Source organism: Lissotriton helveticus, chromosome 5_1 (assembly GCF_964261635.1).
Source record: "Lissotriton helveticus chromosome 5_1, aLisHel1.1, whole genome shotgun sequence".
In the NCBI taxonomy this organism is placed as follows: Eukaryota; Metazoa; Chordata; class Amphibia; order Caudata; family Salamandridae; genus Lissotriton; species Lissotriton helveticus.
Genome location: NC_136065.1, coordinates 722,852,989 through 722,879,618, shown reverse-complemented (window position 1 = coordinate 722,879,618; position 26,630 = coordinate 722,852,989). Strand labels below are relative to the sequence as shown.

At 46.7% G+C, this 26,630-nt stretch overlaps 1 protein-coding gene across 1 annotated transcript in view; it reads left to right on the top strand.

Annotated features, from left to right (window-relative positions):
* The window catches only part of LOC144754871 (lymphoid-specific helicase-like), a 558,671-nt gene that overhangs the window by 457,483 nt on the left and 74,558 nt on the right, over positions 1–26,630 (top strand). Inside the window, exon 19 of the mRNA XM_078643186.1 lies at positions 19,910–20,069. Within this exon, the coding sequence (XP_078499312.1) occupies positions 19,910–20,069 (160 nt within the window). The remainder of the gene's footprint in view (positions 1–19,909; positions 20,070–26,630) is intronic.

Sequence of the window (26,630 nt, the reverse complement as noted above, 5' to 3'; positions counted from 1 at the left end):
CGAACGCAGAGCTGACCGACACCACCTTCCGACGCACAGAGATACTGCTGACGGAAAAAACTTTCCGGATCCAGTCTGACGCCTGGCGGTAATTCTAAGGTAAGGAATCTATAACTAACCTATGTTTCTTACCGATATATCGTTACCTAAGGTCAGTAACTTGTTCACAGGTGATCACAAAGTTAGGAAAATTATTGATCTGAAGTACAGGACGGGAAGGGGGTGTGTTAATGTTTAGTGGTTATACAACTTATTGGCAGGAAACTTAGGAAGCAATACACAGTTTAGAGGTATTATTGTACTATTCTTATAATATATAGGATGATGAAAACAAATGGATGTAGTCCGCTTAGATTGACTGATGCAACTGGAACAGAGTAATATACATTGACTTATTGTGTAACCATGTACTTTTTATAGAAGACTAAATGCCACTAAAAATACATAAATAAAGAAAGCCATAGAGTGCCAACTGCAGAAGTAGGTTATGGTTGCTATTCCTGTTACTTTCTGGTGCCCAAGAACGGTGGAGACTAACCTTTATTATCCTCAGCCTGCACTCTATCAATTTCTTCCTCAAGGAGGAGAAATGCTCACTCTTGCTCAGATCCTGCCTGCCCTGGATCTGGGAGACTGGATATTAGCGTTGGACTTGGACACATTTCCACATTCCCATTATGCCTATACACAGATGTTGCCTGTTGTTCATGGTGGGCGATGAGCACTTTGTTTGCTATGCTCTTCTTTGCCCTCACCGGCTTCCCTCGGGTGTTCACCAAGCCGATGGCTGTGGTTGCAGACTATCTGTGCAGATCAGGGGTGCCAGTGTACCACTATCTCAACGACTTGCTGTTGAAGGCGGGCGCACCCCAGGCTGTCATATCCCCCCACCAGACTACGGTGGACCTGCTGCATTCACTGGTTATCCCTTTCAACTTGTTAAAGTCACACCTGACTCCTTCTCAGACGCTCCCTTCCATCGGAGCGGTTCTGGACACAGTGCAGTTTCGGACCTATCCTCTGTAGGGAGCTGGCTCTGTGTATATACTATACCAAAATGAGGTAGTGTGCACAGTCCAGTGGAACTCCATAGGTATGTAGAGGTAAAAGTAGATAGCACCTTACTCTCGATTTGTGGTAGTGTGGGCGAGCAGTAAGGCTTATAAGAGGGTAGTGTTAAGCATTTATATATAAAATATCATTATTTTTCAGTTTACTTTTTAGTTTTCAGTTTTTAAGTTACTTTTTCTACTCCGTGTGTTATGCCTAGATATCACACTGGGACATTTCCTAGAGAAAAGGTAAGTAAAATCGGTTTTGCACAATTGTAGTTTTTCAGGTTTCCATAAAAATCAACTCCACACTTAGAACATTTTTCAAAGAAAAATAGTCAATGTATTCCTATAGGGAGAAATGAAGTTAACGGTTACCAGTAAGTATTCAGTCTTTGGGCCTGAGTTTCTGGGGTTAGAACAGGGGTCCTACTCTTAGATTTGGCACAGCTTCTTCTGTCCTTTACTTCAGTCGATTCTTGTCTGAGGAGGCAAGATTCAGGAGTGCCACTAAATTTAGGGGCGTTACAGGTAAGTAAAAGGCTGGGACCAATGGGTCCCTTCCTTGGGGTGAGTACACCCACTATTATGACACCCTCCAGTGGGAGGGGTGCATATGCCTCACTCAGGTAGGCTGGGTCCTCCATCTGCAAGATGGCAGGGGGCTGAGAGTTGTGCTTCACCTCGCCTTCCTCACCTGAGGGGTGGGGTCGGCAAAGGTGGGCACACCTCCCTTCCTCACTTGGTTTTCCTGCCAATTCTCCCGCCCAAAGTGGGGGTCTGAATCGGTGGGGACCAGTTGCTGGAAGCAGCAAAAGGCCTGGGGAAGCCTTTGAAGCTTCCCCTTCCTGCACCATGCCTATCTAGGGGGAGGAGGCTTGGTATCTCGTCCCATGATGGGCATTGTTTCAGACCGCGAGAGCAGCAGACTCTCAACCCAGAGGTCCAGAAACATGTCTGGTGGTGGCAGCTGGGGAGCAGCCACTCAGCCTGGACGCTGGTGTTAGGTAATTTTTCAGGGGGCATCTCCAGGATGCCCTCTGTGTGCATTTTTCATTAAATCCCACACTGGCATCGGTGTGGGTTTAAAATGCTGCGAAGTTTGATACCAAACTTCCCAGTTTTCAGTAAAGCCATTATGCTACTGTGGAGTTCGCAATGACAAACTCCAAGCACCATATACTCTTAATGATATAACTGCACTTACAATGTCTAAGAATTGGCTTAGACACTGTAGGGGTACAGGGCTCATGCACCTGTACCCTCATCACTGGTATAGTGCACCCAGCTAGAGGAGTGGCTGATCTATGCCAGGGCAGTGGGTTGTAGGCATGGCACACAGGGATGAGTGCCATGTGGACTCTTTACTTTGTTCTGAGCTTGCAAAAAGGGGTGTGGGTGTGTGTTTGTTTGTTCTCTCTAAGGGTTGCACAAAACATAGGCCTTGGGCACCTGATTGGCAGGAGCTCAGGGCACACTCAAAGTACATTAGCAGTTTAGCAAAATGTGGGGGCAACCATGCAAAGAGGGCACTTTCTTACATCCTCCAGAAGAGCGAGTTCAGGCAATTCAGGCTGTGATGCTGATTCAGCCTCTATCCTGGATTTCAGTGAGGACGACACAGGCTTCTTTGCCTTATGGCCTCCTGGATCCTGCTTGCCTCACATGCCCGTTGGACATATGCAGGCTCTGCAGTGGGACCTGAAGTTCAAGTGGGCGCAGCATCAGAAAAGATTTTGAGACATGGTCCAGATCTCGGATGGAACTGCAAAAGACCTGCAGTAGTGGATTACGAACCGTGATTGAGTCAGTGGTAGACCCCTGTCTTCTCCAACCAAATCTGACAGTAGTGACAGATGCGTCACTCCTATGATGGGGCAGTGATCTCGGAGAGGTGGAGATCAGAGGACTGTGACCTCCTGTGGAATCGGGACTCCATCAACCTATTGGAGCTTTGAGTGATCCAATTGGCATTGAAAGCCTTTCTACTCTCCATCCAGGGAAGGCCAGTGCAAGTGTTCATGGACAACACTTATGTCATGTGATTCAACAAGCAGGGCAATGTGAGGTCATTGACCCTGTGTCAAGAGAACCATGTACATCTGGACATGGCTGGAACAGCAGGGAAAAACCCTGGGGGTTCAACACCTTACCAGTTCTCTGCAGGGTGGACGAACTTAGCAGTCAATGCCTAGTTGATTACGAGTGGTGTCCCCATTTGAAGGTGGCACGAGGGCTCTTTCAACAGTGAGGAGAGCCTTGATTATATCAGCTTGCCTCAGCTGAGAATGCGCAATGTCAGCCATTCTGTGCACTGGAGTTTCCAATGCAGAATTTGCTCACTCCTGTACCCCTTTCCTCCCATACCTCTACTGCCCAGAGTTCTAAAGATCAGGAATGATTGGGCACAAGTCATCCTTGTGAGGCAGGATTTGGCTCGGAGAGTCCGGTATCCTGAGATGTTGAGCATGGCTATCTGTTGTCCAATAAGGCTGCCCCTTCAGAAGGATCTTGTGTCAAGGCAGCAGGGGAGGGGTTGCCATCCGAACCAGTCAATGTTCTTGTGTGCAGATTGAACAGTGAGAGTTGACCGCTTTCGACCTTCATCCCTACGTCTGTAAGATATCGTGGCAGCCAGGCATCCTGCTACCAAGGCGGTGTACGCCTGCCGTTTGGCTAAATATGTGGCATGGTGTACAGAAAGACACACAGATCTACTTTTTGCTTACCTTTCCCAGGTTTCCTGTTCATTCTTTCCCTTGCCCAGCAAGCCTCTGCGCACTGTCGAGTGATATATTCCTGCAGTCTGTTGCCTGACCAACCTTCCCTTTTCCAACCACCTATTGTACATAGGTGTTCGAGGCATATGAGCTGCAGATTGTACACTTAGCATTAGATCGCCACCTGGTGTTGGGCTCGGATGATTGCAAGAAGTCTTTGTTAGTCCTGAGATAGGCGACTCCTCCCTTGGACAATACTGCGCATGGACATCGGCTCCATCCTCAGATTGTTTTTTTTCCGCCACTGGGTTCGGATGAAAGTTTCTCCGCTCCGGCTGAAAACGAATTTTCTGCAATTTCGAAGCGCAGAACTTCCTCACTTCTACAAACTACCTTCGACATCGACCGAAAGACTTTTCGACGCCATCATTTCCATTCCGGTCATCGAAGTGGGCCGTTAGGCCGATCAATGCCGTGCGGCCTACACCACATGGAAAGAACTCTGTTCAAAAGATGCACGGTATGTCAAGCAAAGTTTCCACATAGTGACCACCACGAGGTCTGCAACCTCTGTCTATCGCCGGAACACGACGAGTCGACCTGCACAGCTTGTGCATCCTTCCGATTGAAGAAAACTATCCGGGATCGGAGGGCCCGTCGATACGAGATGAAGAGATCAGCTCCAGCACCGGAAGATATCTTCGACAACGAGGTTCTGCTCGTTCCTGAAGAAGACTCACCTGATCTCCAGATCATATCTGAGGCAGACGACTCAGATGACTCCATTCCATCAGGTCAGCGCGTGAGTACTACTGCCCCTGCACTACATACACTGCCCAAACAGAAGGCAACGGTCAGCACCCGCCCAAGGGGCCCAGTCGAGACCGAACACCTACTGCGAAAGCCCCGCCTTCGAGCTCGGCTCGGAAGAAATGAACTACGCCTTCCAGTGCCTCGACACCGAGCAAGCCTCTTCCATCAGCACCGAAAAATAAAGATGCCTCAGCACCGAAGCCTAAACACCCTTCGGCTCCGAAAACAAAAATAGTTTTGACACCAAAATAGAACATGGTTACAGTGCCGAAACCGAAAGAGGCACCGGCTCCGAAGCCGTCCACTTCTACACCTTTGGTGCCAAAAACCACAAAGCATGATTCCAAGGTGCCCAAATCCTGGAACTTGCCTACAAAGCTGAAAACGACACCTTCGGCACCGAAAACTATGCCACGGGATGTTAGAACACCTACCAAGGCTAAAGAAACCAAACAACCTCCGCCGGCACCGAAAATCGACGCTCAAGAAGGTTGTACAGGAGGAAGAACTTTTTCGACCAGATCCTCTACAAAAGAAGATATACATTGACCCAAACACAGGTCATGTAGGCGCTACGCCTCAAGAAGAGACCAGCAGATACACCACCCACACCGGTGGCTCCTGCCAAGAAAAAGGAATGTGCAACCTCTCCTATGCACCCTTCCTCTCCTATACCCCCTCTTCTCCTAGTTCTCCTCACATATCACCTCAAATCTCTCATGTCCATTCTCCATTATCACATTCACCTCAACACAATGCTGATGAATATGATTTGGGTTGGGGGGGGAAGACATAGAAGAACCTGGTTCATATCCTGTAGAGGAGGGTGTGTGGAACTTTCCAAACACTAAAAATGTGCCGATATGGGACTTTACAAACCCCCAAAACGTGCCTGACATTCCTGAGCCACAATCATACCCATCAAAACCTTCCCTTCCAGAGGATACCATTGGTTTTGGTAATCTGTTAAACAGAGCTGCTGTATACTATGGAGTCCGCATGCATTCAGGTGACATTGAGGAAGATTTTCTCTTAGATACCTTTGAGCAGTCCCAGCGGTCTGCTCAAATTCTTCCTATGATTAAAGGGGTAATCAAACATGCTCCAGAGGTATTTAAAGACCTTGTACGCACTAGAATATTGAACCCTCAGATCCAGTCTATATTAAAGGACACCTACCACTAGACTCATTAGTTGTGTCCAATGCTAGGAAGAGGGCTAACTCTCAAACTTCTGGCGAGGGCTAACTCTCAAACTTCTGGCGAAGCACCCCCACCTGACAAGGAATCCAAAGTAATTGATGCGTCAGGTAAAAAAATAGCTGACTTCAAACATATGGCGCATAGAAAATACACAAGCCCTCCTCTCATTACGATAGGGCTCATTATGATCAATTTGAGCACCTACCAGATCAGTATAAAGATCAAGCTACTGACCTCGTACAAGAAGGCAAGTTAATATCCAATGCTTCAATAAAATGCGCACTAGATGTCGCAGACACAGCATCTAGAGCTGTAAATACCAGTGTCATACTTAAGACATGCATGGTTACGCATTTCAGGGTTTAAACAAGAAGTGCAAACCACCATCTTAAACCAGCCATTTAATCAGAACCAATTATTTGGCCCAGAAGTAGACACTACACTAGAAAAAATGAAAAAAGACACGCACTGCCAAGTCTTTGGGGGCTTTACAGTCCACACCAGCTAGAGGCTCCTTTCGTCGCTCCTTCTACAGAGGAGGCTCCAAACAAACTGGAGCAGACAATACCACATCTTTCAAGTCACAAACATCCTCTAACAAGGGATATTATAGAGGAGGATAGAGAGGCAATAATACTAAAGGAAGAGGTCACGGTAACAACAATCGAACCTCTTCCGCCACTAAACAATGACTTCCCTCCGCTCCCCCCACAGCATTCCACTCCTGTAGCGGGCAGACTAACACAGTTCCTGCCTGTCTGGAACTCCATTACAACAGACAAGTGGGTATGACAGATTATCCTACATGGCTACTGCCTAGAACTTACAGCAACCCCTCCACACATACCTCCCAGGCAGCGTCCAATGTCTACAGACTATCTAACTCTGCTCCACCAAGAAGTTCTATCACTTCTATAAAAAGACGCTATTCAAATAGTTCCTTTACAAGAACAAGGAATAGGGGTTTATTCGCTGTACTTTCTAATTCCCAAGAAGGACGGGACACTAAGGCCCATTCTTGACCTCAGGCCCCTCAACCATTACATACAATCAGATCATTTTCATATGATCACTCTACAAGTGCTTCCACTGCTGCAACAAGGCGATTTCCTTACAACACTAGATCTAAAGGACGCCTACTTCCATATCCCCATACATCCTGCTCACAGAAAGTATCTAAGGTTTGTACTAGGACAACCCTTTCAGTTCAAAGTTCTTCCATTCGAAGTGACAACAGCACCGTGAGTATTCAAAGTGCCTAGCAGTGGTAGCAGCACATCTCAGGAGACAAAAAATACATGTCTTCCCTTATCTAGACGATTGGCTCATAAAAGCCAAGTCATTCAATCAGTGTGTTCAACACACACATCAGACAATTCAAACGTTGCACAACTTAGGGTTTACGATAAACTACACCAAGTCGCACCTTCAGCCTTCGTATGTCCACCAGTATCTAGGAGCTACAATAGACACGTCTACAGCCCTAACATATCCCAGTCCAGCCAGGATACAGAGCATTCAAGCCTTAGTCACCCCCTTTCAACACCAACAGTCTCTACAAGCCAGGGTGTTCATGAGGCTAATAGGCATGATGGCATCTTACATCTTCATAGTACCACACGCAAGATTGCAAATGCGCCCATTACAGGAGTGCTTGGCACAACAGTGGAACCAAGCTCAAGGTCCACTAACAGATCTGGTGTTGGTGGACAGCCGCACACATCGCTCTCTGCAGTGGTGGAACACCAAAAACTTGTCAAAAGGGCGGCCGTTCCTCGAGCCTGTTCCACAGGTAGTGCTCACAACAGACGCATCCCTCACAGGATGGGAAGCCCATCTCTTACATCACAAAACTCCTGGTCAATGGAACAATCAACAAAAACTGTTCCATAGCAACCATCTAGAGCTGCTAGCAATATTCTTAGCACTCAAGACTTTTCAACTTCACGTACAAAACAAAGCTGTCCTAATCCGGACGGACAATGACAGCTATGTACTATATACAAAAACGGGGGGACACACTTTCTGCAACTGTCCCAGCTCGCACAGAACATTTGGAGATGGGCCATTCCTCAAAACATACATCTGTTAGCGGAACACCTTCCAGGGGTTCACAATCAGATAGCAGATCTGTTAAGTCGGCAGTCACAACAGATTCACGAATGGGAACTGCATCCACAAGTTATTCAGCCATTCTTCCAAAGGTGGGGGTCATCCACACATAGATCTGTTTGCCACCCACGAAAATGCAAAATGCCCAGCCTTCGCCGCCAGGTTTCCACACCCACTGTCCGAAGGCAATGCGATATGGATGAACTGGTCAGGCAGGTTTGCGTACGCTTTTCCGCCTCTCCCACTGATTCCATTAGTGGTGCGTAAGCTCAGACAACAGTCTCTCAAACTGATCCTGGTGGCTCCCACATGGGCACGACAACCATGGTTCACCACACTGTTAGAACTATCTCTAGTTCCACACCAAAAGTTACGACTAACTCCATCCCTGTTAACACAGAACCCTGGAGAAATCAGACACCCAGACCCGAACCAACTGAATTTGGCGATCTGGCTCCTGAAGTCTTAGTTTGGTTATCTAAACCTACCACCAGACTGTATGAACATTATTAAAGAGGCTAGGAAACCCACTACCAGAGCGTGTTACGACGCTAAATGGAAAAGATTCGCAATATATTGCAAAAATAATCAAATTGATCCCCTGGATGCTTCCGTCCAAAATATCATTTGTTACCTTTTACATCTACAAAGGTCTAATTTGGCATACTCTTCCATATGCCTGCACCTTGCAGCAATTGCAGCCTATTTACAAAACAGGCAACATCTGTCTCTCTTCAGAGTTCCTGCAATTAAAGCGTTTATGGAAGGATTAAAAAGAATAATCCCACCCAGGTTACCACCTTCCCCTGTGTGGAACTTCAATATTGCCCTTACAAGACTCATGGGACCCCCTTTCGAGCCTCTACATAAATGTGAACTGCAGTTCCTACCATGGAAAATTGCTTTCCCCGTTGCCATTACCTCTCTCAGAAGAGTAAGTGAGATACAAGCTTTCACTATACAAGAACCATTTTTTCAAATACATCCTAACAAAGTGGTTCTTGGATCTAATCCAAAATTTCTTCCAAAAGTCATCACTCCTTTTCACCTAAACCAGTCCGTAGAGTTACCGGTGTTTTCCCAAAACCCAGACTCTGTAGCGGAAAGAGCTTTACACACATTGGATGTTAAGAGAGCTCTCTTGTACTATATAGATAGTTGTTTTGTCTTCCGAAAGGATTTAGTTCTGTTTGTCGCTTTCTCTCCTCCGCACAAAGGCGACCCCATCTCTAAAGGCGGGATTGCGAGGTGGATTGTAAAGTGTATACCAATCTGCTATATTAAAGCTAAACGTACATTAACGGTTCCTCCTAGAGCGCACTCCACTCGCAAATTAGGAGCCTCTATGGCTTTCTTAGGAAACATACCCCTAGAGGACATATGTAAAGCGACATGGTCTACACCACACACCTTCACTAAACACTATTGTGCTGATGTGCAAGCCAAGCAGCAAGCTGCAGTAGGCCAAGCTGTCCTTAAAACTCTATTTCAAACCACTGCAACTGATACAAGCGACTACCGCTAGGAGAGACACTGCTGCACAATCGATGCCAAGTGTACAATCTGCAGCTCATATGCCGCGAACGGAAAATGCTACTTACCAGTATGCATCTGTTCTTGGCATGTAGAGCTGCAGAGTTGTACACGCCCTCCCGCCTCCCCGGGACTTGTATCCGTTCCAGTTTTCATCTTACTTAGATGCACACGCATGGACATCCCTTTTTCTTTACTTCTACTGACTCCATCATTTCCCATCATGGCGAAAAATAATCTAAGGATGGAGCCGATGCCCATGCGCAGTATTGTCCAAGGGAGGAATCACCTATCTCAGGACTAACAAAGACTTCTTCCAAGAAGACGACAACCTGCAATCATCCGAGCCCAACACCAGGTGGCGATCTAATGCGAAGTGTACAACTCTGCAGCTCTACATGCCAAGAACGGATGCATACTGGTAAGTAGCATTTTCCTTTTGTGAGGTTTGCAACATGTTTACTCCCCCTATGCCTCAGTGGGACCTTTAATCGGCTCAACTCTATCTTAATATCTACCCAGACAAACTGGTGCTTTGCACGAGAGCTTCGTTTCTTTTGAAAGTGGTCTCTCCTTTTCACATAGGCCAAACTATCACTGCCTACTTTTTACGCTACGCTACATCCCTTCAAGGAAGAGAAACAACTTCATCTGGACCTAAAGAGTGCTGTCATTCTACCTTCACCACACAAGATACTGGTGGACGACCAACTCTTTGTGGGGTATGTCGAAGTTAAGAAAGGATGGGCTGTTCAGAAGAGAACCATCTCATTGGCTATGAAGCAAACCCGTGATGGTTTGTGTGCTCATTACACCAGAGCTAAAGATGCCATAATTGCATTAGCTCACGGAGTTCCGGTCCCGGACATCTGCAGGCAGTAACATGGTCTTCACTGCACATGTTTACCAAACGCAACTATTTGGTCAGTCGGGTCCTTAGGCATGAGCACTTTGCCTTTTCGGGGTTGCATGACTTCATGTGAAATTGGTCCACAAACCCACCTCCGTGGAGGTATTGCCTGGGTATCTATCCTAAGGTAAGTACTCTGTGGCTGGGAGTGTCTATGAGATGAACAAGTTACTTACCTACAGTAACGCCTTATCTGGTAGAGAGACTAGCTGCAGATTCCTTACCCACCCATCCTCTGTTCTGCGATAGTATTTCTAGGGAGAGGGTTTTTTCCTTTACAGGAACCTAGCTTTCCACATCAGTGGTCAGTGTACTTTGTGCTTCTAGCATGGAAAGTCACAAAAAGTAACTGACATCAGCGTGCCAGGCAGTGGCTATACAAGCACCGGCTATACAAGCGCCTTGAATTTAATTTCTGGCGCAAATGGCACCATACGGTGCCCAACAATGTCACCTACTGGCACGGAGAGGTGCTGCTCACAAATGTCTGGATCTAGTCTGACGCTTGGGGGTGATTCTAAGGTAAGCAATCTGCAGCATTTGCACTGAGGGACCCCAAGGGTAGCAGCACAAATTGTGCAACCCTAGGGTCCCCTCACAAAGGCCATGCATGCTGCCATTGCAGGCTGCATGCCTCGGTGAAGACAAAACTTAAGTCGACATGGCACACCTCCCTGTGTGCCTTGCCCACAAACTGCATGGGATATAGGTAAGACACCCCTATAGCAGAAAGCAGCACGCAATGGTCCAGCACATTAATTGCGATTATACCCTAATATTTAAACAGTGATCACATTTAATGTAAGTTTTTTTCTAATCGAAGATAACAATTCAGTGGAGTTGTTTGCGGCTCATTCTTTATTTCTTTATTTTTCTTCAAATAAAGACTGTAGCCATAGCCAAGGCGTTTCGTCCTTCACGGACTTCTTCAGGGCAGAAAATGTAGTGATTTTTGGTCTTAATCAAATATTTTAAGTCTCTCCCCAATGGCATCCAACTCTATTTCAGATTGCCTTACGAATTCTCTGCCTTTTGAATTCAAGGAGGCTGTAGTAAAGATGCTCCTGTACCAAATAATCAGTCCTGAATTGTAGTTCTTCGAAAGTGGATTAGGGCCGGCTCCATGGCGTGGCGTCCTCCGTGGTCTCGACCCTAAAAGACAGAGAATTCGTAAGGCAATCTGAAATAGAGTTGGATGCCATGGGGGAAAGAGTTAAACTATTTGATAAAGACGAAAAATCACTACATTTTCTGCCCTGAAGTCCGTGAAGGACGAAACTCATTGGCTACGGCTACAGTCTTTTTATTTGAAGAAAAATAAAGAATGAACTACAAACAACTCAACTGAATAGTTATCTTCATTGATTTGAAAAAAACTCTTTTACATTAAATCTTATCACTGTTGAAATATTAGGTTATAATCACAATTAGTGTGCTGGACCATTGTGTGCTGTAAGTTGTGAGAAAGACCATCCCTTTCTTAAGAGATTTAGGGGCTTTTGAATCTCCGGTCTGTGGCACCTAAACAATCTTTAAAGCAGCACTAAGGATAGGTGCAATTGTGCTTGACCCCATTCCCCGTTATTTTTTGCAACCCCTCTAGCAGGCCTTAGCCCTAAGGCAGGGTGCACTAATCCCCTGTGAGGACATATCTGCTGGAGTAGATATGCCCTTGCAATATTCATGTCAATTCTTGGATATTGTAAGAGAACAGGGAAGCCATAGAGTACATGGCAGGCTATATGGAACCCCCCCCCCCACACACACACACCCCCAGCTTACTTTCCACCATATTGAAGATGTGGAAAATAACCTTTCAGGGTCATGCCCACCACCCATGTGGGGTGAGTATTTAGAAGGTATAGTCACCCTAAAGATAGATAGTACATTGGATACTACCTGCCACTCCCTTTAAAGCCCCTAAATGCAGTATTTAGGTGGCACCTCTGAGCCTTGAATTTCAGATTCGACAAACACAGGAAGACCAAGGACAAAAGAGCAACTGAGACCTCTTCAAATCCCAGGGACCATCAAGCACTTTGCAGAATAGCCTAGGAACTCCCTTGCAATAGAAGAGCTCCTCCCCTGCATACCAGACATCAAAACCATAGTCCGAATTCTTGACTTGTAGCTTCCCGGGTCCGCCGCAACTGCCCAGGAGAAGGCACTGCAGCTCTGAAGGATCAGTTCTGCCTTCTCATCAACTTTGGAGGCACTGGGATCTTCTGGAGCCAAGCAGCACCAACCCTGGGGTACTGCACTCCCCTTAACCCAAGACTGACTACAAGAGCCAAAGCCAGACTCCAATTGCCTTAGGCCTAAGCACCTGTTGAGGGACTACAGCATTCCTCGGACCCACTTGCTGAGTGGCACAGCCTGCCTGCTCCAGCCCCTCTAAGGTGTTTGCCCCCTGACCGCGAGCTTGGGTCGCCTATCTGCTCCGCACCCATCCTGCCGGCCGGGGAATCTTCAAAGTCTTTGTGCTCCTGTGGTCTCCAGGCCATTGAGACCTCTACACTCTATAAAAAGACTTGCTATTTGTTTATAAATCGGTCTCGACTTCATTAGTGTGTATTCCATTTATCGCCTCTGGGAGTACAACAAATGCTTAGCTCTACCCTCTGATAAGCCGAACTGCTCGCCCACACTACCACAAAACAGAGCATTGGCATTATCTACTTTTGCCTCTGTAAATCAGTAAGGGTCTCTGACCCCTTTACACAATGTACCCCAATGTGGTGCACTATATAGAGGTGGGTTTCCTACAGTCCCTCACCCATTTTCTTTAAAAAGCCTCGTAAGCCAACTAGGAGGGCTTCTTATGCAGCCAAAAGGAAGATTTGTTCACCACTCTGCTGGTCTTAACAGTTGTAGGCCTTTATGCAAAGCATTATTGCCTACTTGTTACAACCTCCATTAGAATACAGTTAGCTGGTATGTCGACTTACCTGCAAAATAAACCCCGCAAATCAATTTTCAGAATTCCTGTAGTTAAAACTTTGGTGGAACGTCTTAAGTCCTCCATCCAAAAACACCAACAGTCCCTTCATGCGACCTGAATGTTTTTCTTACCCTGCTTATCGACTGGATTGTTAGCCATTACACTCTTGCTTGCTAAATTTCATCTCGTGGAAAGTCGCCTTCCTCATTGCAGTGACTTCAGTGAGCTACAATTCCTACTGGTGGAGGAGCGTCTCATTCTAATGAATACTTGTAACCATAGGTTCCTCACCTTGCGACTATCCCCAGGTGCCAGACTAGATCATGAAACTCAAAGCAGTACTCCTGCTCGCTGGCAAGTGGCACAGAGTGGCTCCACGCAGTTTTATTCCACTCCGAAAGAGACAAACTATATAAAAGCGCAGCATATGAGCACCACCCATGCATGGGCTTCATGAAGAGTTGACTGTAGAATTTATTTGAACATCGTTCTAAAATACCGAAAATTGACTCAGTAGTTTTGTACTAAATTAGTATGCAAGTTAATAATGCAAGGTTCGAGGCATATGGGCTGCAGATGGTACATTTATGAATAGATCGCCATCTGGTGTTGGGCTCGGATGATTGCACTTTGTTTTTCTTCTGGAGAAGTCTTTGCCGTCATAGGTGACTCCTCCTCTCGGTGTTAGTGCGCATGGGCATCGGCTCCATCCTTAGATTGTTTTTTTCCGCCATCGGGTTCGGATGAGGATCGAAGCGCTCCGGACCGACTTCAACAAAGAAGGTTATAACCGGCGCGTATTCCTTTCCAAATCGACGGTATCGTTATCGAACGCGACTTCACTCCATACCGACGCGATTCGAAGGACGACGACTACGAGAAACTCGACGTAGTCCAGCCCGGGGTCCATGGAAAGGACTCCATTCAAAAAATGTCCAACGTGTGGTGCTAAGTTCCCACACAAGGACCTACACGAAGTGTGCAACCTCTGCTTGTCCCCTGAACACGAATCCAGGGACTGTGAGGCCTGTGCAGCGTTCTCATCAAAGTCGACGATTAGAAACCGTCGAGCCCGAAGACACGAGGTATCGAGAATGCAGTCACAAGCAATCCCGGAGCTGTTCGAGGACCAGCAACCAGAAGAGGAGGAAGAAGAGGCCGACGAGGCGGGGTCAGAAGCGGACAAGTCCGACGTCGAGGAAATCGACGTCCAACAAACCGTGAGTGACGACGTCCCTTTACCGAAAAACAGACCCCGCACGGTGTCGACCCCGCCCTCGAGCCTGGTCAGACAACCGAAAAAAGTTTCCAACGCCCCGCCTTCGAGCCCGGCAACGAAACAGAAACCGAAACACTCGGTCCCCCATCATAGTGGTTCCGGTTCCGATAAACCAACCACATCGACACCGAAGCACCAGGTCAAGGAAAGCTCGAAGTCGAAGCAGTCCATGTCGACACCGAAGCACGCTTCGGCGCCGAAAACACCCTCGACACCGGGGACATCTTCGATACCGAAGAAGTCTGATCCGAACAAAACTTCGGTACCGAAAATACAAATGGACATTTCAAAGAAAAGACACCTTTCGGAACCGAAAACTGCGGTACCGACACAGGAACACGGAACGGATCCTAAACAAAAGACTTTGTTTATTGACCCAAAGACTGGCAAGGTAGTCACAGAGCTACCTAAAAAGAGGAAACATGAACATTTGGACGACAAGGCTCATCCAAAGAAGAGAACAATGGGGACGAATGCAACTCCTCCCCCTTCTCCCAAACCTCACACACCATCTTCGCCTATTCCTCACAATAGGCCAGATATTCCTCCCACACGTCCATCTACACCTACAACAGATGGAGAAAGTGACACAGGGGAGGGGGGACACCCTGGGGATGATGAGGACACAATCCCAGAGGAGGCAGACCCATGGGAGGAGTATAATGTGGGATCAGGTAATGATACCGACCTTGAGTCATATCCCTCAAAACCTTCACCTCCTGATGACAATACTGGGTTTGCACAACTCATTACTAGAGCAGCAACATTTCATAAGGTAGACCTACATACAGAACCTCTAGTACAGGACTTCTTATTAGAGACACTACCTACTGCACAAAGAACATCAGGAACACTACCAATGCTAAAAGGCCTTCTCAGTCATACATCAGAGATATTCAAAGACCCAGTGAGGGCTAGGGTATTGAACCCAAGAATTGATAAAAAATATAGGGCAGCTCCAAAAGACCCAATATACATTAAGGGACAAATTCCTCTAGACTCACTAGTGGTCACAAACGCTCGCAAGAGAGCAAACTCTTTATCTACGGGAGAAGCGCCACCTCCTGACAAAGAGTCTAAACTAATAGATGCCTCTGGCAAGAGAGTAGCATCTCAAGCGGCAAACAGTTGGCGCATAGCTAATACGCAAGCACTACTTGCAAGGTATGACAGAGCGCATTATGATGAGTTAGAAACACTCATCAAACATCTCCCTAAAGAACATCAAAAGAGAGCTGATCAACTTATACAAGAAGGGAAGTTAATTACTAACACTTCAATAAAGTGCGCCCTAGACGCGGCAGAAACTGCGGCAAGGTCGACAAATACAAGCATCATGCTAAGGAGACATGCATGGCTCAGAGTGTCAGGATTCAAACAAGAGGTACAAACCTCGTTACTTAATCAACCTTTTGATGGGAAAACACTTTTTGGCACAGGGACAGATGAGGCCCTAGAAAAAATGAAAAAGGATACAGAAACGGCTAAATCAATGGGAGCATTGCAGCAGCCGACACAAAGAGGTTCCTTTCGTAGATCCACCTATAGAGGAGGATCCAAAAGTACAGGTACAAACCAACAGCAAACCTCTTTTACACCTACATCACCCAGAGGTAATTCTAGAGGTGGATACAGGGGTAACAACAACAAGGGTAGAGGTCGCGGAAACAACAACAACCGCAACTCTCCAACCCCAAAACAGTGACTTCATAGAGCTTCCCCCAGACCATATAACACCGGTAGGGGGACGCCTATCACAGTTCCTACCTGTCTGGGAAAACATCACATCAGACAAGTGGGTAAGACAAATTATCCAACATGGTTATTGCCTAGAACTCACAGCTACCCCACCAAACATCCCCCCCAAACAGCGTCCAATGAAACAAGATCACCTGACACTGTTAAAACAGGAAGTAATATCACTGCTAGAAAAGCATGCCATAGAGAAGGTTCCACAGCACCAACAGGGAACAGGAGTATACTCCCTATACTTCCTAATCCCCAAAAAGGACGGGTCTCTAAGGCCAATACTGGACCTAAGACCTCTCAACGCATACATAAATTCGGAACATTTCCACATGGTCACGCTCCAACAAGTACTTCCTTTACTGAAGAAAGGGGACTTTCTTTCTACACTGGATCTAAAAGACGCTTACTTTCATATCCCTATTCACAAAGCCCACAGGAAATACCTCAGGTTTGTGGTAGAAGGACAACATTATCAGTTCAAAGTCCTCCCATTTGGTGTCACGACGGCACCAAGGGTGTTCACAAAATGCCTGGCAGTGGTAGCAGCTCACCTAAGAAGACAACAAATTCATGTCTTCCCATACTTGGACGACTGGCTAATAAAAGCCAGGTCGCAAGAGGAGTGTCTGCAACACACACAAAAGACAATTCAGCTACTACACCAGCTAGGGTTCACGGTGAACTACACAAAGTCACACCTACAACCAAACAAAGTTCAACAATATCTGGGGGCTACCATAGACACAGAAAAAGCCAAGGTGTACCCCAACCCAATAAGAGTCCAAGCAATGCTTACAATCATTCAGAGATTTCAGCCACAACACTCACTAACAGCAAGAGTGTTCATGCAGCTACTAGGCATGATGTCATCCTGCATACTGCTAATACCATATGCAAAACTACAAATGCGTCCGCTACAAGAATGCTTAGCGACACAGTGGAATCAGGCTCAAGGACAGATTACGGATCTGGTGTTGGTAGACGACCGCACACACCGCTCTCTGAAGTGGTGGAACAGAACAAACATTACCAAGGGGCGGTCGTTCCTAGAGCCAATTCCACAGGTGACAATAACAGCAGACGCATCGCTCACCGGATGGGGAGCACATATGGACAAATACACAGTACAAGGAAGGTGGAGTGTGCAGGAAAAAACACTGCACATCAACTATCTAGAACTACTGGCAGTGTTTCTAGCATTGAAAGCCTTTCAGATACATGTTATCCACAAAGCAGTCCTGATCAGAACAGACAACATGACAGCAATGTATTATATTCAAAAACAGGGGGGGACGCACTCTCTCCAATTATCCAGACTAGCACAGGAGATTTGGAGATGGGCCATTCCTCAAAACATCTATCTGTTAGCCGAACACCTACCAGGAGTTCAAAACCAGATAGCAGACATCTTAAGCAGACAGTCGGAACAAATACACGAATGGGAACTGCACCAACAAATACTGCAGCCATTCTTCCAAAGATGGGGACAACCAGAGATAGACCTATTTGCCACTCATCAGAACGCAAAATGCCAAAGCTTCGCGTCCAGGTACCCACATCACCTGTCGCAGGGCAATGCGTTATGGATAAATTGGTCCAACAAATTTGCATACGCTTTTCCCCCTCTCCCACTAATCCCATTAGTGGTCAGGAAACTGCAACAACATTCAATGACCATGATACTAGTAGCACCCACGTGGGCAAGACAGCCGTGGTTCACCACGCTCCTGCAACTCTCACAAGTGCCACATCAAAAGCTACGAATTCTACCCATGCACCTTACACAGAACCATGGAGAAATAATGCACCCAGATCCAACTCAATTGAACTTAGCGATCTGGCTCCTGAAATCCTAGAATTTGGGTACTTAGCTCTCCCCCCAAATTGCATGGAAATAATTAAACAAGCGAGACGTCCAACCACCAGAGCATGCTATGCAGCTAAGTGGAAGAGGTTTGCTATACACTGCACTAATAACAATATCAACCCTCTAGACGTATCAACAAGGGAGATTATTTGCTACTTGTTACACTTACAGCAATGTAATCTAGCGTACACATCTATCAGAGTACATCTAGCAGCTATAGCAGCATACCTACAAAACAGGCAGCGCATATCACTGTTCAGAGTACCAGCGATAAAAGCATTCATGGAAGGTCTTAAAAGAGTCATTCCACCAAGATTACCACCTTCCCCAGTCTGGAACCTCAACGTAGTACTCACCAGACTAATGGGGCCACCCTTCGAACCTATGCATAGGTGCGAAATACAATTCCTTACATGGAAGGTGGCATTCCTTATAGCCATTACCTCACTCAGAAGAGTAAGCGAGTTACAGGCATTAACAATACAAGAACCATTCCTACAGATACACCAGAATAAAGTGGTTCTTAGAACAAACCCAAAGTTCTTGCCTAAAGTAATTTCAGCATTCCACATCAATCAGCCAGTGGAATTACCAGTCTTCTTTCCAAAGCCACAGACGGTGGCAGAAAGGGCTCTACATACACTAGATGTTAAAAGAGCCATTTCATACTACATAGAAAGAACACAAGACTTCAGGAAAACTAAACAACTATTTGTAGCATTTTCCCCAACACATAAGGGCAATCCTATCTCTAAAGCAGGCATCGCAAGATGGATTGTAAGATGTATACAAATATGTTACATTAAAGCAAAGAGAACATTAACTGTTCCTCCTAGAGCTCATTCCACAAGAAAACTAGGAGCATCTATGGCATTCTTAGGGAACATTCCCCTAGATGACATATGTAGAGCAGCAACTTGGTCTACACCACATACATTCACAAAGCACTACTGTGTTGATGTACAGGCTGCACAACAAGCCAGAGTGGGCCAAGCTGTATTAAAAACTCTATTTCAGACAGTTGCGACAGACACTGGTGACCACCGCTAGGGAGGTAACTGCTGTACAATCTATTCATAAATGTACCATCTGCAGCCCATATGCCTCGAACGGAATATGCTACTTACCAGTATGCATCTGTTCTTGGCATAGAGGGCTGCAGAGTGGTACATGCCCTCCCTGCCTCCCCGGAAACCTGTGTCTGTCCCAACATTATCTTATTTAGATACATTTACATGGGCATATCTTTATGTACTACACTACACTACTCCATCTAACCCTACTATGGCAAAACAATCTAAGGATGGAGCCGATGCCCATGCGCACTAACACCGAGAGGAGGAGTCACCTATGACGACAAAGACTTCTCCAGAAGAAAACCAAAGTGCAATCATCCGAGCCCAACACCAGATGGCGATCTATTCATAAATGTACCACTCTGCAGCCCTCTATGCCAAGAACAGATGCATACTGGTAAGTAGCATATTCCTTTTAGAAAATAACTTGGCATTTAGTCTGACTGTGAATTCATGCATTCCATTACCGGACGACAGTAGGTAAAGTTACTTTACTTTATTCTGTTCCTACATGGTGTTTTGAAATTTGTCCTGAGGTACATTACAAATGTGTTTTGCAAATGGGATATAGATTTGTTTTTTTTACATACAGAGCAAGTAGAATGGACACTAAGGCGCATAGAGCTAACTGTCTTAAAACAATCTTTCTCCTTAGAATCCACAGTGTGATCTTCAGGCTCAAGATAGGTGTCACAGAATTGGCCAGACAAAACCTGTTGTTGTTTATCGCTTTGTGACTGCAAATACTATCGACCAGAAAATAGTGGAAAGGGCTGCTGCCAAGAGGAAGCTAGAAAAGCTGGTCATTCATAAAAGTAAGTACATTTTTGCGTTCTTATGTAATCAACCAAATGTCTTTTTGTGGCTGTAAGGTGAGGGTATTTTAGCATTTTTCAGATTGATACTCATCATTGCAGATGCCTCACCTTGTGAATACCCCTGGGTACCAGGCTGGATCTGTAGATTTTTTTTCAGCCATTCCCTCGCATGCTGGTAGGTGGCATCGTGCGGGTCCGCGTCTGATCCGTCCCAACCAGAGATGAACTTCGGGGCCACCATATACGTGCCACCTCTGCATGTCCACTCATTATTTCTGTGCTTCTGACATTCATCCAGAGCTTGCTTCTTCACTTCTGCCAATTGACAATTTTTATAGCCTACATTTTACCATTGTGCAAGGGACATGTCTCACCCTAAGGTTACAGGGTTTAATCCCTGCAAGGCTTGCTGTAAACAGATGTTAGTGCCAGATTCCCTTGAGGGCTGTCTCTGGTGTCTGGGTTCACCGCAGGGCTTGGAATCATGAGACAGATGACCTCAAGGATGAATCCAAAGGTAATCTGTGACCTAGAGAAGTCAAACTGTCTCAAACTGTATGGTCTGGTCCAGGTTAAGGTCCCGGAAACAGAAGATTCTGAGACGGGCAGTAATCCTACTAGAAATTGTCAGGTAGGGCCAAAATCCAAAAGGTCAAAATGTGACTCCTTTCTCTCGCCTCTTATCAGTAGAAATTGGGTAAGCGAACGGGTACCACATGGTCTGTCCCGTTTCCTCCTCATGTATTCAGGTACTGACTGAGCTGGTCATGATGCAGCCCAAATCCCTGAGTCCTCTGGCTGTGCGTAGCATTCCAGACTTTTAAAGGGGCTATGCTCCACTTTTTTGGTACTTTACAGGCTCCATCTGGTACGTCTCTGAGCTCACTGAATCTGAGGTCTCCAAACAGATTTTCATCGGCTGGTTCTGTCCCTGAACCTGTTTTAGGGTCAATCCCGACTGCAGAGCGATGCCTATTCCAAATCCTCACGGTGCTGAGACATACAAAGGTTCCCTGTGCATCAATGCCTACATAGACTCCAGAGAAAGAACTATTAGTTCTCTCTGACTTGGAAGTGAATCCACACCTACCTCCAACAAGCCCACTCCTCGAAATCAGCCTCTATGGGATTAAAACGGAACACACTCTTTAACAAATTTTCCTGATTGTGGGAATGATGAATCTCTACTTTATGATTAAAACCTGTTTTTGGTCTCCAGTGGCCTTGACACATTTCCAGATACTGCCTTTATTCTCTGCCTGATCCCTCTATGGAGGAGTTTGCTTCTTTTGCCATGGTGATAAGCAGGCCAACGGAAGTCCTAGGTGACCGAGTATAGGTGAAAACACATGTCCTCACTGAGGCTTTACTGCCTGGCAGACTTAAGCAGAGCCATTTTGACGCTTCACTGAGGCCGCCTATAATCCTCTCATAGGCACTCTGGCGAAGCCAGAATAATACCTTTCTCTCAACTGCCAAATAGTCAGGAGACAGACCAGCTCCAGGGGTCCCATCTTTCCTCCTGTAGTACCAAACACCTTAGAATCTCATAGTTCAGGACTCCACCAGTAGACTGAAACCAAATGCATTTGGAAAATGCATGTTCTCATCCACCAGCCTTGCATTCATGTCTGACATTTCAAGTTGCTTCCTAAGGCGGTATTCATATGCGCTGTGTGGGCATGGTGGCTGATACTTTGCTAGCAGTCACAGGTTATCTTCCTGCTAACCTTCAACAAATAGTTCAGGATGGCCAGGGCGCAGTGAAAAGTTAGGTTGGGCCTGAACACTAAAGGTAGGGCAATTGGTACCAGCGTAATACTTCCGCACGATATTTCCATACACTTCACAGGATGTCAAACAATCTTTCATGGACATGCCCTTCGACTGAACCAATTTCTTCATGATCAAGGTAGGATCTGTGTTGGAACACTTCAGAGAAAGCAAAGCACCAGCACGTTATCTCTGCCTCGCACTACCTGCTGTGCTGGTTCCCCAGCTCTGTGTAAGTAATGAGTAGAGATAAAACCAATATAGCCCCAATCTTTCCTCTATTTTAGCCGTTATCCAGCCGGATAAGGGCAGTTTAATATGCAAATTAATGACAAAGCAAAACTTATGAATTAATTACAGTGGGACACAAGCCTGTATCCAGGCTGTTTGTTCCCCTCAGATCAATAGAAGGTGTATTATTCAGCTAACAGTACTGAAGCATTGTATTCATAGCACTCATGAGCAAGCCAGTGCTTTGGGATTTTCAGTAATTCCCAAATAGACCATGCTGTTGCTCCACTCTCTTCCAACCAGGCACAACTTATGGAGTAGTGTGCGGTCTGTCCACTGAAAGCCCTGCAGCAATTTGTTAGGGGTATGAAGTGCACAGTTAATGTAAGTGCAATCGATAAGACCTCATGGCACTAGCCTATTATTGATACTGTATGTAGATTCTGGAAGTAGGAGCTGCTTCGTCAGTAGGAGTAGGATTCCTCTGCTTGTGGATGTCTGAGGGCTGCTGTTAACACTCCATAGTCTCCCATCCTAATTTGTTTTTAATGTGAGTGGACTAGAGTGGCAGGGCTACAAATGCCCTCGGTTCACCTGAGCAGTGGTAAGCAGATTATGGCAGTCCTATGTCCTCTAGTCAGCTCTGACTCTGAAGAATAGAATGCGTGTCTGGGATTGAGGGCTGAATGTGAGAATGATCCCAATTAGCAAAATGCATGCAAAGCACTTAAGTGAACACTTACTGGATGCACCTGGTGCAGAAGGGGTCATGCACCAGTGTGAGGAAATTAGATTTATTATATGGTGTGGGTGTGCCACCTCACCGTGTAATAAACGTAGCCCCTTTAGGTCCAGTAGGTTTTGTCTGTAAAACTCATCACTCAATCCTGGGTAGCTGTGGTACAGAGCAGCAAGGCTTGCACAGAGAAACAAGTGTAAAGCATTTAATCGGCATCAAAACAATTGAAGAAATAGTCACAGTACAAATGTGGTACCAATTTATAAAAATAGACTATTTTCTGAGAATTTAGACACTATAGCAAATAGAACCACTGGAGGGTTCCAAAGATATAGATTTTACAAGCAATCATAAATGAAAGCAATTTTGCTCATTCGCCAACAGGCCTTGCCAAAATCAATGGATTGGACACTTGGAAACTAAAAAAAAAAAACTTGATTAGGTGTCATTACGGTCGGTTGGAAGTACTTGGGGGCGACCAACTCCAGCAGGGTGCTATTCAAGGGGACCAGCAAGGTCCTCAGGGACAGTGACCTTCCCAAGAGTCCCTTAGCAGTTCCAGGCACTTTACCGATGTTGCAGTGGATTCCTGTAGAGTGGTGCTAATGCAAGGGATAAAGGATGCTGATGGGGCTCTCAGGATGCTGTGGTTGAGACGTGGTTGAAGGGGGGTCTTTCTGCAGCAGTTCCTCCGTCCACGAAGATGGTGGTATTGGGGGGGGTGGAGTTCTGCTTGCAGGGTTGACGTACCACAAAGTCCACTCCGGTGTAGCACAGGTTCAGCCACCGCTGGACTACCGGTCGCTTGTTGCGGTCGCAATTCTATCTGGGTCGATAACTTGCCTTCTGAGGGTCCCAGCAACTCTTGGACAGCACTCCCTAGCTCAGCGGACTCTGGTGCTACTCTGCATCAGGTCTTGGTCCTCGGTGCTGCACGGCAGCGGTTGTAGCGGCTTGAAGACTTTGGGCTACCAACTTTCCTCAACATGCTTCTTCAGCTGTTGTGTCCCTGTGCCGCAAACAGGAGGCCAATCAGCTGGCCCTTGGAGTTCTCTTGGCATGACTGGGCTCTGGAGACCCCTTCTCCGTGAGAAGGACATGGCAGGCAGTTCTGAGAGAAGCTGGCTTGTTATATGATGTACACTTATGTAAGTGGGCACCATGCACCAATCCAGGCAACCCTTATGGAGATTTTAGTGGGTGGTATTAGACAACCTTGGATAGCTCTCTAAATGGTAGCTGTGGGGAGCAGCCTTCAGACAGTCCTGAAGTATGTAAAGCAGCTTGGTTTACCAGAACATAATTTTATAGGTTTAGATTAGTCCAACAAGAACCACAGTGTATTTATAAAAATATCTATTGATTAAAAGACACTCGCTCGTACAGATATTTCTTAGCCGGAGATATACGCAATGCACACACAACATTTCAATAAAAACAGGTAAGTAGCACATAATACAGTGTTCACCAGGGGGAGACCAAACCATATACTAAAATAGTGATATACTAAAATAGTGGTATGCGAACCATGACTCAAGTCAAGACTATACCCAGAAGACTAAGTGCAGGGGACCCAAAAGGAACCACCAGAGTTAAGTAACCAGGAGCCCTACGGAAGCAGTGTGTAGAGTGGGAACACGACTGAATGATCAATGCAAGTCAATGGGTAAGTCCTGGTTGCAGTTTTAAAGAAGGACCCTTCGCAGTGGACCCTGAAGAAGCCCAGTAGAAGACAGAAGATTGGAGAGCCACCCCACTCGTGGAACCTGCAAGCTGAGAGGACAGTCTATGCCACTCAGGAGTGACCAGGAGGTATGGAAGACGAACGCCCGCCGATGTAAGTGTTGCAGGAGAGCGAACAGTGACCTTAAAAACTGCAGCTGTGTACCATGCACCGCTGCGGAAGACCAGGAGCTGTACACGATCTGTCCCATGTCTGATGTCGAGAGTTGAAGGGTTGGTTTCTGGCAGGAGCATCAACAAGCCTTGGCAACTGCAACCAACGTGGAAGTTGAATGTGCAATGTTGGCACCAGCAAGGTCCAGGAGACTCACCACAAGCTGGGGTGTCAGGGCAGGCCCGAGCCAACAGGGGAGACCAAAGAATTCAAAGATGACCCTCAAGAGGACCCATAGGCCAGAGGCTCTGGAGTCTCAAGAGGACCTCGAGCAGCTCACCAAAGATGCAAGAAGGACAAAGATCTTGGTAGAAGGAAGCCAACAAGCCTTTACAACTGCAAGTCTACGCACTTCACAGGGGTTCAGTTCCTGTGGCTCTGAGGGATACTGGCCTCAAACTTGGTTAGAGGACAGGGCAGGCCTCAAAGGATGAGAAGAACAATGACCTATGTGATGAGCCTTTTGGAGTCCGTGGGAGCCCATGATAAGCAAACCGGTCCGCTTAGTTGCGGGCCTGCAGATACAGGGAAGTAACTCCTTCACTTCAAGGGAGATTCCTTCAGGTTCCGTGGGTGCCCACAGGCCTTGGAAGGTTCCTGTATGGTGCACTGGCACAGACGTTGCAGCAGACGAGCAGGGCAAGGAAATCGGGAGCAGCAGGAGTGGTCCCGGTTGCAGCCTTAATGCCCAGAGCAGATTCCAGATTGCCCAGACAGTTGAAGTGGTGTCTGAAATGAATCTTTTCCCACAACAAATCTAGGGACCCTCCCACAGTTAAGCCCTTAAGTACCCTAAGGAAAGGGTTGGGAGGATTCAGGAGTCCTTCCCTAAGGGCTGGACAAGGGGGAGGATACTCCCCTGTCCTTTGTCCGATTTTGCGCGGGAGCTAACTGCTCCCTGAACTGGTTTGAACTAGACTATGCATGGAGGGCACCAAGTGTGCCCTGCAAGCAGACTGTGGCACTGGCAAGCGCCCCAATACACTAAACCCTGTCTGGGAGGTGGTCACACCTCCCTGTGACAGGATACCTATTCTGCCTTCCCCTGCCCCAGCTTGGCTCAGCTGCAGGAGGGCAGAAACATCTCTGGCCGGCAGCATCCCTAGCTTGCTGTCCAGGTTTGGAAGACTGGTACCGGGAGCACGGAGGGCCTCCCAAAGGAGCTTTACGGTGCATGGAATCATACCTCCCACACAGTTTACGGTTTGGGGGTATGATTTCAACATGTTTGATACCAAACATGACCGGGTTCGTTACAGCAAGTTTAGAGATGGTCATCGCAGAATGACGCAGTGCCCCTCTACCTGTTATATGGCTGTCTACCAAACCCAGGAGAATGGACTTGGTAGACTGTAGGGGTGTCCTGCTCATGCACTTGGTACAGAGCACCCTGCCTTCAGAATTGATAGGCCGGATTTAGGGGTGACCTATAGGTTTAAGTGCATTGATCTTAGATAGAGGTAAACCTATGTTCGAGGCATGTGGGCTGCTAAATTCATATCTTAGCATTAGATCGCCGCCTAGTGTTGGGCTCGGATGATTGCACATTGTTGTCCTGGAAGAGTCTTCGAAGTATCCTGAGATAGGTGGCTCCTCCCCTGGACTACAGTGCGCATGGGCATCGGCTCCATCCCCAGATTGTTTTTTTCCGCCATTGGGTTCGGATGTGGTCTCGACGTCTTACTGTCGGAACCAAGTAAAACTATCTTTTACCGGCCAAAAGGCCTCGATTTTCTTGCGTCGGTATTGTCTGCGCTCGGTCTCGAGTCTTCCGTCTCTTGAAGCCGGAATAAGCGGAGTTTTCTTCGCTTTCTAAACTTTGAGGCCTTCTCATCGCGACACGACAGCAAGCCTTTACGGACATGGAGCGGAGCCCGTTCAAGTACTGCCCGCTCTGTGGGTCCAAGTACCCACACAT